General features: G+C 40.9%; 1 protein-coding gene across 2 annotated transcripts in view; it reads left to right on the top strand.

Annotated features, from left to right (window-relative positions):
• The window catches only part of LOC103053202 (kelch-like protein 4), a 33739-nt gene that overhangs the window by 7663 nt on the left and 9899 nt on the right, over nt 1–16177 (top strand). Inside the window, exons 1-5 of one of the 2 annotated variants that reach the window (XM_025163655.2) lie at nt 848–1588; nt 8643–8819; nt 10719–10855; nt 12840–13036; nt 15681–15893. In XM_025163655.2, coding sequence (XP_025019423.2) covers nt 8671–8819; nt 10719–10855; nt 12840–13036; nt 15681–15893 — 696 coding nt within the window. In that variant the 5' untranslated portion in view covers nt 848–1588; nt 8643–8670. Of the gene's footprint in view, nt 1–847; nt 1589–8642; nt 8820–10718; nt 10856–12839; nt 13037–15680; nt 15894–16177 lie in introns of those variants that run through there. The other variant, XM_007423630.3, reaches the window with a different exon arrangement.

The following is a 16177-nucleotide window of genomic DNA, read 5'->3' as shown; positions in this document are numbered from 1 at the left end:
TCTGGGGTTCTCACAAGCGAGAGGTGGAGAGAGGTACCTGCTGTTCTTCCCTGGAAATTGGTATCTGAAGACATCCTAACCCCCTTCTGGAGATAATACTGAGTCTTCAGACAGATAGTCCTTGATAGACCTGTACCTGTGAAGTTATCCCATCAGATGAGTATAGTCATCTTTTCCTTTATTCTCACAACAGTTTTCTGAAGTAGATTAATCTGGGAGTAAATGACAGATCCAAAGTTATAGAATTTGCCAGCTTGCTGGAGATTTAAATTGGGTTTTCCCAGCATCAACTTGGCATCCTAACGATGTCACACCACCTCTGTTGACTTCTTAATGCTAGAGAGCATGCTATATGGCTCTGAATTGTAAGATATTGAGTTTGGGCTAGCACTCTGCTAAAAATATCTTCTGCACATTTTTTGGCCATTTCCATCCAATCTGATGAAAAATAAATGGTTGTTTTTCCATTTGCAATTTCTTTTTGGAGATTTTTTGTAGGTAGAAATGCTGGTTTCTATTCCTTACTGTAGTTATGAGGTGGCAAAGGGTGTGCAACTGAACTCTCTTTCATTGTACAACTATGTCTCCAATAGTCTGTAGCATCCTTGGCTTCCTGTGCTTTAATTAAACCCAAGGGAAGACATCAGAAGAGGACTCCTGCCATGAAGTTTTCTCAGATCAAAATATGTGGGCAGCTAGAGTGATGGAAAGATGTGTAATTGGAAGGAGAAGGAGAAGGAGAAGAAGAGGAGGAGGAGGAGGAGGGGGAGGAGGAGGGGGGGGGGGGGGGGGGGGGGGTGGGGGGGGGGGAGAAGGGGGAGGGGGAGGGGGAGAGGGAGAGGGAGGAGGAAGAATAATGAGACCTCAGGATACCTTGCAATAATAAAATGATTGGAACACCACTACTCAAATTCCAAAGCACACTAAGAATAAAGGAGTAAAATAGAAGCCTCCTTCATGGGGAACAGAACTTTCAGAATATGAAGATAGATTTCTGCCCTGTATTAATTTGCATGCAGATGTTTCAGCTCTGGATGCTCTTGCTGAAAGACGGAAGAGAAAGAAATAGGGCGTACACAGGTTTTATTTCAAACGAGGTCCCAGTGTGTTTCAAGAGCAGTTGCTTTCAATATGCATTGGGACTCAATCTGGAATAAAGTTTATGTACACCCCATTTCTTTCTTCCCCATCTGCTTAGTCTGATGCATCTCCTCCTGTCTGCCTTAAACAAGGAAGGGCCCATATGGAAACAATACATGTTTATTTTAACAGTTTTCCTCTGTTTATGATGGAAAAAGAAACATAACAGAATGGCACGTTTTCTTCTTGCCATTTATAGTTAGCAAATCCTTTCAACTTTGTGAAAACTTTGTGCTACTTGAGAAAAACGGCTTTTCGGAAAGGTTCTGCAGACAATGTCGGAAAAGACAACCCAGCGTATACAGGAAGAGCGAGGGTGTTAAAGTGGTGGATCGGACTCTGAAATCAACAGGCAACTGCATCAATGCACACTCATTTTTAGAAAGGCATAAAAACAGTTTATAGAAATGCAGTCTGAAAGCACTTGAGGACTAATGGACAATTAAAGGTTAGTTGATGGCTGAATTGTTCACTTGTAAACTATTTATAGGAGACTGGAACAAGCTATTGGTAAATATATCCTGAGGTTCAGAAAGTTGTCCATACTGTGTATTGTTAGGCCAAAGAGGGCGAGGAGCTGGGCTTCCATGCCTATTTCCCAAAATTAATGCCTGGTTCTGAGCAATATTGAATTTTAGAAATGTATTGCTCCTATTTTTAACTGTTTTTTAAAGAAAAACATTACTTGAGTAGAATCTGTAATTTATTATTTTTCTGTAGGCTCTGTCACCTTTCCAATCGCTTCTGATGCAAATAAGAATAAATTACCTTTTAAAAAGCCTTTAATTTAAACAAGAATAAAGATCAGACTTCAAGTGAACTATCCTGAAGTTTCATAGGAAACACAGCTGTCACTTGGCTTAAAAAATAGGAGGCTGTTATCTATCCTGGCACCTTAGACTAAAGTCAGAAAGTCAAGCAGTTCAAGGTTGTAAATCTGTAGCAGCAGTGAATTTGTCAAACAAATTTCATTTTCAATTCCGGTTCGCCACTTCCGGTTCAAATTATGTCAAGTTCCATGGAATTGGCAACCATAACTGAAGGACAAGAATTTGTATTACAGTTCCAGCCAAAAGGTCCAGGTTTCCAAACAGAATGTTGTAGTTTAAAGCAAGGCCCAAAGTTGGGCTGTGACAATGCTATTCCACTGTTCTGCAGTGAATTAGGCTCTGCTTGAGTATAGCCAACGCTAGTCAACTCTAGTCAATCGCAGAGCCAGACTACTTGAGGTATTGATCAAGTCTTGAATTCATCAAGGTATAACAGGCATTTTTCCATGTAGACGTAAAGTAGGTAGCTATGTTTCTGTGGGTGGGGTGGAAGATACTTAGATTCAGAATTGAGGTCTTCAGGGACAGGCTCAGAAGTAGAGGACATCATTCTGCCCTTCTTCTGATTCAGAGACTTGGTCTTTCTGTGTCCACTCTGCTAAATGTCTCACTGTGTTCTCCTTCCTTGTCTGAGGATTCGGGGGAGGCTTCAGACATTCTGTATAAATTTAATTTTTGTTTTCCTCTTCCATTTGTCCTTCCAGTCTCTCATACATGTTTTCTCCTCCACTGAAGAGTTAGCTTGTCCAAGAGTTCTCATTTAGGAACACACAGAAATTGCTATTTATCAGAGGTTCAGCTTCTATCTATGAAATGTCATTCAACCAACTTGGGGAGTTAATTGGCAATTTACTTAATAAAAAAAGGAGCTAAAATAACTGCAGCTGGAACATGCTTTATTATTTATTTACTAGTATTTCTATCCTTTAGCCCAAAGACTCCAGGTGGGTGACCTCTAGATAAAACTCATAAAATAATCATCATAGCTTAAATGTTAAATAGTGCTATAAAAATAAGGAAAAGGCAAAACCATATATTGATTCATGTATATTTTTCTTTTGTTCTGGCTTTTGAAATCTATTCACTTTTAAGGTTCTACAAGATTTGGGGAGCGGATTGCATGACAAATTTAACAAAGCTGCTTCTTTAATACATTTCACACACACACAAAAGCGGGGGGGGGGGTTGATAATGCAATAAAATGGAAGATCAAGGAGCTGGAAAACAAACTCCAGGAAAAATAAAAATCATTACTGGAGGATGGTTTTATTTTAACTGTCTGCATCTCACTTATCTATACAACATTTTTAGCAGCAAACTTTGCATTTGAACTCAGATTTCCAAATAGAAATGAGACCAGCCTTCAAATCAGCACAGAATGTCCAGTCTTTTCATTTCATCTCAAGCATGCAGCTGTTTTCTGTTTTTCTCATCCCAAATAAAATCACACTCCAGTGTAGATTTAGAAATCTCTCCTTCTGTTCACCAATATTCAAAGCTGCCAACACCTATTAATTTCAATCATGGAATCAGTAGCTTTTATAATCAGGGCCTGAACAGTGAATATAGACTGATGTATGAATTGCTAAAATACATGAGTGAGTGAGAGAAAAGGACTATTCTGAGATTTTCTTTATGGCTAGATGGTCCTTTGCATTAAGTTTTTGGAGCAGCATAGCCAAATTCTGGTCAGCAGCTAAGACTAAAACTTACCCTTTGAACTGTCTGCTTATAAGCAAGGGCTGAACTGGAGAAGTTCTACAAAGATTAGCTCCTGAAGCACATTCAGGTTTTAAGACTGGACAGGGACAGGTCCCATCCTTGTACAAACTGGCTGATGCTGAGCATGTACAGAGTGATTCTCCTTCATGTGTTCCTCTAGCCAAGATTTGGTTTACACTACAGGAGAAGTATCTTCTTAATGACTTTGTGTTGGGTTTTTCATTTTTCCATTCCCCTGCTCCTGTTGGCAACTCTCTCTTCTCTTCTCTCACTTCCATAATTTCATCTTTTGACAACAAATGTAGTCTTCTGCACCATCAAAAGAACAGCCTGAAAGGTATTATCAGGACAGCAAGTTGCTTTTCCAATGAGGCTGTTTCTACGGAAACCACCGTTTCTAATTATGGTGGGCCTTTCTGACAGCTTATGCAAAATGACACATCACTCTGGAGGTGTGCATCATGCCACACACGTTCTTAGCATCTTCTCTGGTTAGCTGCTCAATTATTAGTGTCCGCAACAATTTTTTTGGAGGTTGTTGAAATGATGATGATGATATTTTGTACAAATATTTCATGAAAGAACCTTAGCTGAACATGTTTTCATCAAGTGGGAATACAGACCAAATGTGCTAGAAGATTCCAAATTCCAATAAAAAATACAGTAAATATGTCTAGTTCGCTTTAAATCCCATTGACTTCACTGCAGATTGCTTGGAAGTAAATGGGTGAAAGATTATATTCTGAAATCAAACTGATATGGTCATGAATTTCTTTGGCAAATCCATCCCACTGCATCAAAAAGGATCTTTCTGAGACGAAAAGCAGACACACAACCCAAGCAAATATAGAAATTTATTTTCCTTTGCAAGCCAGTCATTATTCTAGTCCTCATCCTGCCATTCATTTGGCTAGTCATTTTCTTGTAATCATTCTTACCTAAATCAGATATTAAAATGTATAAGCAATTACAAAATAAAGAAGATTAATTGCAAAAGCAATTATAATAGAGCAGCTGGGTGAACAATTACTGAATCTTGCATAATTAGATCAGTAGCTCACAGCTACCGCAAATAAATCAGATTTTCAGCCTCCAGCCCTTCTCTTCTGGATTGGGGCAATGGGTCCCAAGTTACAATAATTCTTCTGCATTTTGTAGTCTTCTGACTTTGGCAACTAATCAAGCCATAATTGGCTATTTACCTGACAAGCTGAGCAGATTATTCGGACTGCGTAGTACTACAATGGTTTCATTTATTATCATGTATGTGGAGGCGCATCTCCTGAGATATTTGGACGCATAATGAGGTGTTATTTATCAGGTCACAATTATCCGATCCTTTCAAATACTTCATCAGAACTACCTTTATATGAAAATGGTATAATGGGGGTCTGCAGTATATGCCAGTGGACTCCTCCAGGAGACCTCCTGGGTGCTCCAAGAGGCATTGTTAAAATTTTGCAAGCTTTTGTGTGCATATGCCCAAAGCTTGTCTAATCTCACCAAAAACATCATGAGATTTTGATGGCCTCACTTGAGATCTCAGGAGAGTTCATATAACTTTGCAAGGGTTCTGATTTCTGTGAACTTGCCTGAGATTTTGATGAACTCTTGGAAGATTTTGAGAGCCTTTCTTTTCAACACCCAAGGCTTTGTGTGTCAGGTTGCATAATGTCACTTGCAGCCAAAAAAAAGTCACTGATCTCTATTTGACAAAGCTGAAACTATGGCTTGTGAAACTTGGCTCATAAATCACACAGTAAACCACCATGTGGTTAGTTGATTTGCTTACTATGTGGTCTGTATCCAGCTATTGTGGCTTGTAAACATTTTATTAAGGCTTAGTGCAATAGGTGAATCTTCACACCATGGTTGATTTCTCCCATTATAGTTTAGGAAACCATAGTTTAGCAACCAAGTCAGGGACACAGAGATACTGCCAGAGTTAAAGAAAACAATAAATGGAATCCCTTTAACGTCAAAATACTTTCTTAGCATTGCAGTCTACTTTTTCTCTACTGTGGGCAGATCCTTTCAAATGGTGATAGTACAATGATGGAAACAATGATTTATATGAAAGTGATTTGGATAGAAAGAAGACCACCTGACCTACCTGTTTTTCATTACAATCCTACATTGCTAATACAGCATAGGAAGCTGCGTGTAAGACATTTTAAAATGGATATTCCTATTTTTTTAATGACATAAGGGATCCAGCATCTGCTTTAACAGATATGGATTGAACATTTCTGCATTGGATGGTGGCGCTTGTGTGGAAAGGAACAACCAAGAAGAATATGGTTTATTTATCCTCATGACTTTGTAATAGCTAGAGATCTTCAAAGAATAAAGTATTTTATCCTTTTTGTTCCAGACAGGTTTCATGAATTTTCTGTTGTCTGAGCCATGTAAACATACATGAAGAGGAATGAAAGTTCCAAAATGGCTCATTTTAATTTCAAACTGATCAAAACAATCAAGTGAGGAACAATGAAAATGACCTCCAGACCTCACATCATACAAGGTTCCATTAATGTTGCAGGAGCTGTCCATTTTATTGGAGGCAAATCAATATCCCCTACAGAGAAGATTTTCTCAAGCATCAGAAACCTATGTATTATTTTTTGGTTCCAAAAAGGGGGGATAAAATCAAGGGAGCTTTTGATAGATCAGAGAAGTTTTAAAATCCCTTTGATTAGATATTCTTTCATGTCTTCTAGCTACCTTGCTATAGTTGAATGGTGATAAAAAATGTTCTCTTCCTGATCGAAACCAAGCATTTTTGCTCATTCACAAACGGCTAATTTCTTATTCCCTGTTCACTTGTATGATCATACAATTGAGAAAAATGGTGCTTAGACTGTTCTTGTGAAGGGGAACAGTTGGAATCCCCCCTTACAACTAGAAGAATTACCTAAATTATGGGTTTGTTCTTCTCTGCCATTGCCAAATAGTTCTGGGGGGAAAAAACATTAAACAAATATGCTTTGATGGCTTAAGAACAAGGGTGCAATATTTTAGTAAAGCATTTAAATAAATAATTAATCCCCCACCCCACCCAGGGAGCAGGAAGTGATGGAAAGTGTGTGAACAGGAAATGACTGATTAAGTACCATGAAGAAGAAGGGAGAATCAGAAAGCTACTCATTTAAATGATGGGTGCAGAAGGGAGGGAGAGAGTTGCTGCATAGACAATGGGATCTTTGACTAAGAGATTTATTGAGTGATTATGTACCATCAACTCAGTGTCAACTCTTAGCAACCACATAGATAGATTTGCTCCATGACAATCTGTACCTAACCTTGTCCTTCAGGTCTTCCAACAGCGCACCCATTATTGCTGCAACTGAGTCCATCCACCTTGCTGCTGGTTGCCCTTTTCTTTCATTCCATTGACTTAGAGATGGCAGGATTTAACCAGGAAAACAGCACCGTGTCATGGACAACCACCCTCTAAATTTTGGTTCCAGTTTTTGGCAGAGAAGTAGGATTCCGGTAGTGCTTAATGGACCAAGAATGGAAGTCCCATGGCTTTGGTTTTGACAAGAATACTAATAATAGAAGGACAGGCTTCTGTTAAGAAAGCTTGGTTCACATTACAGAACTTAGGAGTTGCTTTAAGAAGCAGCTGTACTGGGAAATAATTGGGTTATGGACGAGAAAGTTGAAACTCAAGAAGATGCTAAAGTGATCCAGAAAGGGATAGATCAGGAATGGGGGTGAAATAGCACAGGGACAGCCACTGTTGCTGCAATTTCCTTTCCTTGAAGTCCATGGAAGTGATGTCCCCAGAGTCATAGAACTTTTGGTTTCTTCATTTGGGGGAAAATGAAACTCTGCGTGTATATATGGGGACAATGAATGTTACTACAATAGGTACTTTGAGTCTATCAATAGAAAAGACAAAGCTATTCCAGGCATGGAAATGGGAGCAGGAAACAGCAAGATGGGCTGAAGCAAATGTTCTGCGTGTGTCATGATTTCCAGGTAAAGTTCCTAATCATGCCACAATAAATATTCAAGATAGAGTGCAATGAAGTGGCTTCAAAGGAAATGTCCCAGACAGAGCCATATCTTTGTTGTGTCTCCATTTTTAAAACAGTGACACCAACAGGATTAAAATGGCCACCTCCAGAATACCTTTGCCCTCTGCAGAAATTCTGGCACTGTCACATTGTCTGCAACCCAGAATGCAACGCCCAGTAATTTGCAATGTGATTTACTTAACATTTCTCATGTCCGAGCTCAGCCTTCCATGTTCCATATATATCTTCTAAGGGCTCAGCCAATCTTGGCAGCTTCATTTGAAATGTATGGGACATTATGAGGTACAGAGTGAGTTTTCTTCAAATGCTCATTTAGAGACTTGCACTGCAGATAACTCATTCTATTTGAAAATAGGAAGAGAGTAGGAGTGATGCGTTCTCAGTTGACCAGAGCAAAATGCTTTCAGTTTTGTGCAAACGATGATTTCTGTACAGCACCTGGACTGTTTTCTATGAGGCCTACTACCAGTGTTAGCCCCAATCCATCATTGCTAACTCAAAAACTGAATAGGCTTCATGGAAATGCAGGTTGGGAAGCCCAATTTGATTCAATATTTCTACCTGGAGCCATTTCAAATCTTTGAAAAATGGTCCTTTGTACAAAGCCTTAGAAATAGCAGCATAGAATTTACTGGCTTCTTGTATTCCCAGCTTGGTGAATTGTTTTCCTATCTATTATTTATCTCCTATAAACAGTTTTGCATGAGTCCCTATTACCTCTTAAATGTCAAAAGCAAGAAAGAAGTTGTCCCTTGACATACATCCCAGAGTATGATTCCAGATAAAAATTAATTCTAGGAGAACATCATTAATCCACCTTCCTTTCCTCCCGGGTCTCTGAACACAGCAATTTCCATAGGCCAGCAATTGCCTTGTTTAAGGGAGTTCATTGCATCTTTAACAGGTTATCGGTGAGCAGCTGCTCCACTTCTATGGGAGTGAACAATAATGGAGCTGATACCTATTTTCATTCCACAAACCACGCTGAGCAAACTTTCCGCAAAATGGAGAATTACCTGCAGCAGAAACAGCTCTGTGATGTTCTTCTCATTGCTGGAGACCACAAGATTCCCGCTCACAGGTACATATTTAGCCCATTCTTTCTATATCCCAGAGAAAACCTCTGTCTGCCTGGGTAATATGGAATTAAGACTGCCATACACATTTTGGAAATGAATGAGAGACTGCAATCTTATAAGATCTGATTATGGTTGCATCCTCTGTTAGATTTTGACATCTTGAGCATGATCCACAAGAATAAAAATATTGCAACCTATGTAATTAATGCATATTTTTATGGTTTCTATTTATCTGTACAGTCATGCACCCCAATTAGCCATGGGAGGGGAGAGCATTGTATTAGCCTATTCTCAAGCTACTGGAAATCATTTTTGGTAACAACTGTGTACAGTGATACCTCGGGATACGAACGCCTCTGCTTGCGAATTTTTCGGGTTACGACCAGCTCTGGCCCCAAAATTTTACCTCGGTTTGCGAACTCCGCCTCGGGGTACGAGCCATTTTCCGCCCGTGCCACGTGGTCCGCGGCCATTTTCTGCCCGTGCCACGTGGTCCACGGCCATTTTTCCGCCCGTGCCACGTGGTCCGCGGCTGTTTTTCCGGCCCTGCCGCGTGGTCCGCGGCCGTTTTCGCGCCGCGCCGGGCTGTTTTCGCGCTGCGCCGCGCCGGGCCGGGCCGTTTTCGTGCCGCGCCGTTTTCGCGCCGTGCCGGGCCGTTTTCACGCCGCGCCGTGCTGCACCCGGCCATTTTCGCGCCGCACCACGCCGCGCCCGCCCGCTTTCCGTGTGGTCCGTGGACGCCAGAACGGATTAACGGTAATTACATTGAACCTTATGGGAAATTGCCTCGGGTTGCGACCAAATTCGGGCGGAGGGCGGAACGGATTAACCGGATTTACATTGAACCCTATGGGGAAATTTCCTTCGGGTTACGACCAACTCGGGATACGCCCAGAGTCACGGAACGGATTAAGTTCGTATCCCGAGGTACCACTGTATTCATTGACAAGCACACATTCTCCCCATGAACAGAATACTGTAATGGAGTGTTTAGTGAACTTGGAAGGAGGAAATGGGTTCAGATTCTTGCACTCCCATGAAAGTCACTAGGTCATATATCATGTTATGCACATTTTTTTTTTAAAAAAATGGTTGTTGAATAAGCTCTAATGGCCTGTTCCATGCATCAAACTAAGCCAAGCATAGTGTCATATTTGAAATAGCCAGGATCTCATAGACTAGATATAAGAGCATCACATAATTCTTGTAAGGGGAAGAGGAAAGCATATATGATACTTTGTGCTACTTAGTGCGATAAAAGAAAATTGGAATTAATCTTATTATAGTGTTTTAAAATAAGAATGATAAGGACTACAGACATGCTTTAAAAGCCATTGGAAGCACAAAGAAAACCTATTTTGCTTTGCCTGCACATCTGGCTACTGGAGAGAAATCACAAGAAATCCTGCTTGGCTATTTTGTAATCCCTGTGCAATAAACCTGTTGGTGTAACTAGCCTCCCAAAGGACAATAAATGACCAAAATGTTGGGATGCAAATAGGACCCACAAACAGTAAAGTAAGCGTGCAAAGGCAGCGGTGACTTGCTTTGGCCATGATGTCCACCCACAATTCAAAATAGGAAGATTCTGGCTATCTAGGATAGCTAACTAGATTTCTAGTTTGCAGGAGGGATTTCTCTTGGTCTGGAAAGCAAAATGATCCTCCAGAAAAAAAAAAATTAGAACATTGATTCACTCTTTTCTCTAGACTGCAAGGATGTTTAATGAGAATGGTAGGCCAAGTGTTACTCCACGGACACATCATTTGAATGTTAAACATTTCAGGCAAGATGATCCATGCAAACACTCAAAGAATGAGAAGGTACGCTTCCAGCAGTATCAAGAGCAGATAAAGATGCTTATAATTTTCTTTTCTTTTTTTCTTTTCCTTTGGGATCAGGCTGGTTCTGAGTGCTGCGTCTGATTATTTTGCTGCGATGTTCACCAACGATGTCCGTGAAGCAAAGCAAGAGGAAATCAAAATGGAAGGTGTGGATCCTGGCGCATTGAAAGACCTTGTGCTCTATGCCTACACTGGTAAGCTTCCATACGCAGTCTCTCCACCTGTCCTTGCTTAGAAGGCTGCTGAGCCAAACATCTCTCTGCATTTTTCCCATCACCCCCCAACCCTTCTCAGTTGATCTGTTGGTGCAAAAACTATTTTTATAGTTAAAAAATAATATTTTGATGAAATTCTCTTGGGTGGAAAGCAGGGTTCTTATGAATTACAAGGAGGATGTATGTTCTATCTTGCATTGTGCAATCACTCCCTTAGCAACCTTCTTGAGTAGGCATGTTTTAATGAAGAGCCTTGCCATGCTTCATCTAGCTGGGTTCACAAACCACCTCCACTTGACGAGAAACCCAAACTGCTTGTATTCTGTGTTGCTTTTGCTGCTGCAGTTTCAGTTTGTATGCTAGGAGACTATGTGGCAGGGAATCAGCTCTCCAATTAAAACAAAAAATAAAGTCACATTCTTCCCAAAGTGAAGGACCCACTGCTCCTTTCAGAGCAACCAGAATTTGTAGCTGCTTTCAACAAGCTGCTGCCTGATTGCAAGCAGTCACATGAGAGTACTGGACAGTGGATCTGTATGGGTATATGTGACACTCTGGCATATAATAGTCCTTGAAATCTCCTCAGAAAACCTCCTGGGAAAATACTTCCAATGGGTTTTTTTCAGAGGGGAAAATGTGGGCAGCTGGCGTGAGAATTAATTTTCACACAGTCTGAAGAAAACAACCTGATATTATATCTGGCTGTTTCCAAAACAACAATTATATGATAAAGAGAGAGAGAGAAAGAGAGAGAGAGAGCGCCATCCAGCCCGTTACGAAGTTTGTGCAAGAGCAAGAAGCATAAGAATCACTATAAATATGGCTCACTTTTGATACACAGCAGTCACTGAAATTCTTTCATAATGGCTTCTTAGCTTTTCTACAGTAACATTCCTTATCAGAAGTTTCTGGATTTCTATGTCCTGCTTTCACTGACTCCAGTTAGTCCTCAAGGAACAGCCTGACTGCCAAGGAGGTTCTGAGTGCAGTACAACACCAGCTCCTTCTGTCAGTCTGCAACAAGAAAACAAGCTCAAAAACAATACCCAAGAAATTCTGACACAGCTTAGCTTTTGCCAATCTGCCAGGTGAGCCAGGTGCACATTCAGTAAATATCTGATATACAGTGGAACCTTGAGTTACGAATTTAATCCGTTCTGTGACTCTGGTTGCAACTTGAATTGGTCGCAACACGAGGCAAATTTTCCCATAAGGTTCAATGTAATTACCGTTAATCCGTTCCGGCGTCCGCGGACCACGCGTCAGGGGCGGAAAAATGGCCGTGGACCATGCGGCAGGGCGGAAAAATGGCCGCGGACCACGCGGCAGGGCGGAAAAACGGCTGCGGACCACGTGGAACGGGCAGAAAAATGGCTGTGGACCACGTGGAACGGGCGGAAAATGGCCGCGGACCATGTGGAACGGGCGGAAAAATGGCCACGGACCACGTGGAACGGGCAGAAAATGGCTGCGGACCACGTGGCACAGGCGGAAAAATGGCCGCGGACCACCTGGTACAGGCGGAAAATGGCCGCAGATCTGGTTCGTAAGTTGAGGCGAGTTCGCAAGTTGAGGTAAATTTTTGGGGCCGGAGCTGGTCGTATCTCAAAAAATTCGTAAGTAGGGGCGTTTGTAACTAGAGGTACCACTGTATCAAATAAAGTTGCTGTTTTAATACTGGAGGTAATGGGTTTAGAAAGGCTGCTGAAAAAGATTATTAATGATTTTGTTAAGATTGCAAACCAAGCTTAGCAGGCTGTGCAAATTGATCTACCACTGGTCTGATTAAAAGCATTGTGCAAGCTTAGCCACTGATTTCCAGACCAAACCATACCTCAAGAACTTCCACACTTCTCAGGACCACGAGGCGTTTTAACAAGGTGCTGCTGAACTATAAGAAGGTTTTTAAAATTATTATTCATTTTCACACACTCTTTCTTCTTTAAAAAATTAAACCACATAGGCATCCTGGAGCTAAAAGAAGACACCATTGAGAGCTTGTTGGCTGCAGCTTGTCTCCTTCAACTTTCACAAGTCATTGAGGTCTGTTGCAATTTTCTCATGAAGCAACTTCATCCTTCAAACTGCTTGGGAATCCGATCCTTTGGAGATGCTCAGGGATGCTCAAAACTCTTGCAAGTGGCCCATGTTTACACGATGGTAAGGATGAGAATCATTTGAGAGTCCCCAGATTAACTGCTTGACCAAGCACCCTGCTAAAGGCTGCGTTGGAAGAGGGCAGGGCAGAGAAGGAAAGGTGGGCTGGACCAGGAGCAAACAGAGACCATAGCAAGAACCAATAAAATGCAGATTTTCACACTTAATTGAACATTTTCAAAGTATTACATTTGAAAAAGAAAATTCATCAACCCACCCACCCCTGAGGATAAAAAGAAGGGTGTTTTGCTAAGGGAGAGGTTATGTAGACATAATTAATTTAATTTACATAACATTGTAGTAATCTCACTAGGGTGAAGTTGCTACCTGCTCTCTGCTATTCTTATGGGTTTTTTTTCTTCTTCTTTTGACTCTGAACTGGCACTACAGCCCTTCAAAGAGGATAGCTTTAAGCAAAAACGATCTTCCTTAAAATAGAACGTCAAGGTACCTTATCTGGGGTGACAGAATGGGTTGTACCGTTTCTGTCCGCCGGGAGAGAACAAAGCATCATGTCAAATGCTTGCTAAATTAAAAAAAAGAAAGAAATGCTGAAACAGAACCCCATCAATAACAAAAGCTACAATATCAACAGCAGCAATAAGGCAATAACACAAAGACGTGCATCATAATCGTAGAACGGCTTAGAACGTTTTGATTCCTGATATTATATTCAGTGTTTATATGCAGAAAGGATCCCCCCCGCCCCCCCCAGCTTCTTCAGGGTGTTGCTTGAAGTGACAAAGCCCCATTTGCCCCCTTCTCTGCTTCACAAATAGTCTGAAACTTCCCTTACTGTAATCGGAAAGCACTTGAAACGAAGGCCTGTTTGCCAAACTCCGTTTCATTTGCAGAGTTTTTAATCTGCTATTCAGTTACTCGATGTGCTGTGCCGATCAAAGTAATTGTACTTCTTCACTGTTCGGCATGCTCTATAAAACCAAAGACCTTGCTGTGGCCCATAGAGCGAAATTAAATCTCCTCCTTCCATTCTCACGTTCATTCTATTACCAATCTTACGTTAACAACCCAATACTGTATTCCATTGCCTTTTTGAAACTCATCTTTCTGTCAAATCATCCAACCGCCTCCAAAGCCTCCGGGTCATTTATCAACAGAAACAAGCAAAAGACTACAATAAAGATAAATGAAAAATAAAACCAAACAGGAATCAACCTACTAAAGCAGCCGAGTCTATCCTCTACACCAAAGCTCATCTGAACAATATTATTTTTAAGGCCTTGGAGAAGGGAGCAGAAGATGGTCTTCTTTAGCACTTTGCTGGTCGTATATGACTATTCTTCATTGGATTCTACACAAAACCTTGCTTACTTGAAAAACGAATCATTGCATTTACAATTTCATACTTTTTTTGTTAAAATGACCTGGGGGACATGATTCAACTATTCTGACAGATCTCCCAGGGAAAACCTCACTGCTTGGATTTGTTCTGATTGTATGAAACTCTGCTTGGGTGCCAGACAAGAAATTATAAAGGGAATATTACGTTCCTGAGCTTGCTTCTATTGTCTCCTTTGTCAGGGAAGAGAAATGGCTCTTTCCAGGAGAGAGATGGGGCATGGCTTAACCTGACTTTTCCTGCTGATATGCGTCTTTACAAATACTTTCCCAGTAATTATGTCTCTTCCCACTGACTGCATTTCACAGTCAGATGTAAGCTCACTTAGGGGAACATTATCCAAGGCATTTGGAGGCAGGATCTGACGGCTCAAGTATGAATGAAACCCTCTCAATTCCCTTTCTCCCTGTGTTCCCCATAATGATCTGCACAACTATGGCATTTCCAATGCCATCATCTTACCCTAACCCTAACCACAATCCTCTGTTGCAAGCAGAAACAAGGATGATAATCATAATATAGACAGACTGCTTACCGCTTGGAAGGAGACCCGGCCCAGACGTTAACTAAGCCCAGAGACTCCGGGGGGTGGGGGGGGCATTTCCATTCCTCTTTAAAACTTTTACTACTGATCTGGACTCTTAACAGCTTCCTGTTTGGTAATCTTGCTTCCACAGATAAGATCATTTCCCATAAACAACCAGGGCTATTTTTGAAGTTTGTAACAATCCTTCTGTGGCTCCTTTTTTTAAACATCACAAGAGGGCAGGAAGGTGTGAGGCCACCACCTCTTTTGTCACTCCCCCAAAAGGGCTTTTGCTTTTTCTTGCTTTTTTTTTTTTTTTGAGAAAATGCCTATTCAGCAAGTAGAGGCACTTAAGAAAACAGCATCATACAGATCAGCAGCTGCTAGCAAGCAACTACATGAACATGCAGACGCTCCCCCGATCTTTTTTTTTTTTAATGAGTTTACACTGCTAGCATTGTAATTCTACCAAAGAAATGCTAATCGATGGAATACATTTTTCTTAACTTGCTTATCCTGCTGATTTAATTTACTATCAATCCAAAATATGAGGAAGCCAGTAGTTCTAAAGAGAAACCAAAATTGTCTTTTTGGTTCTTAAATTATGAACACATGTCATTTTAGCTAGCATCGTTTTGGAAGAACCTTCCCACATTACTCCGGAGAAAAAGTGAAAATACCTCTTTTAAGCCACTGTAATTTTTCTAAGCTGTTGTATTAAAAATGGCATTTAAATATCTTCTGTTTGATACCTTCTTAAGGAACACTTCACTGAAGTAATAAAGAACCAGGAGTTCCTCTTACTTCCTGCTGGTGAAATTGCCAAACTCCTTTCCAGTGATGATATTAATGTTCCAGATGAAGAATCAATCTTCAAGGCGTTAATGATGTGGGTTCAACATGATTTAGACAATAGGCAACGGGATCTTGGGATGCTTCTGTCTTATATAAGGTTGCCCCTCCTTTCTCCAGAGGTAGGTTCCAGTATGTGGTGGTGGAATACTATGGATATTCTTTGGAAAAGGCTCTAACACTAGGAAAGGTGGAAGGAAGAGAAGAAGAGGGCAACCAGCAGCAAGGTGGATGGATTCAATTTTACAGTGGTGTTGAGCACAGCATTGAAAGAACAGGTTAAGGATAGATTGTCATGGAGAAACTCTATGTGGTCACTAAGAGCCAAAAATGACTTGATGGCACATAATCAATCAATCAATCAATCAATCAATCAATCAATGCTATGGATATGGAAGGTTCTTGA

This window comes from Python bivittatus, unplaced genomic scaffold (assembly GCF_059951505.1).
Source record: "Python bivittatus isolate LINGU-HERP-01145 unplaced genomic scaffold, Pbiv_v1 ctg000670_np1212, whole genome shotgun sequence".
NCBI lineage: Eukaryota > Metazoa > Chordata > Lepidosauria > Squamata > Pythonidae > Python > Python bivittatus.
Note: the sequence above shows the minus strand (reverse complement) of the source record. Positions and strands in the feature narration are given on the sequence as shown.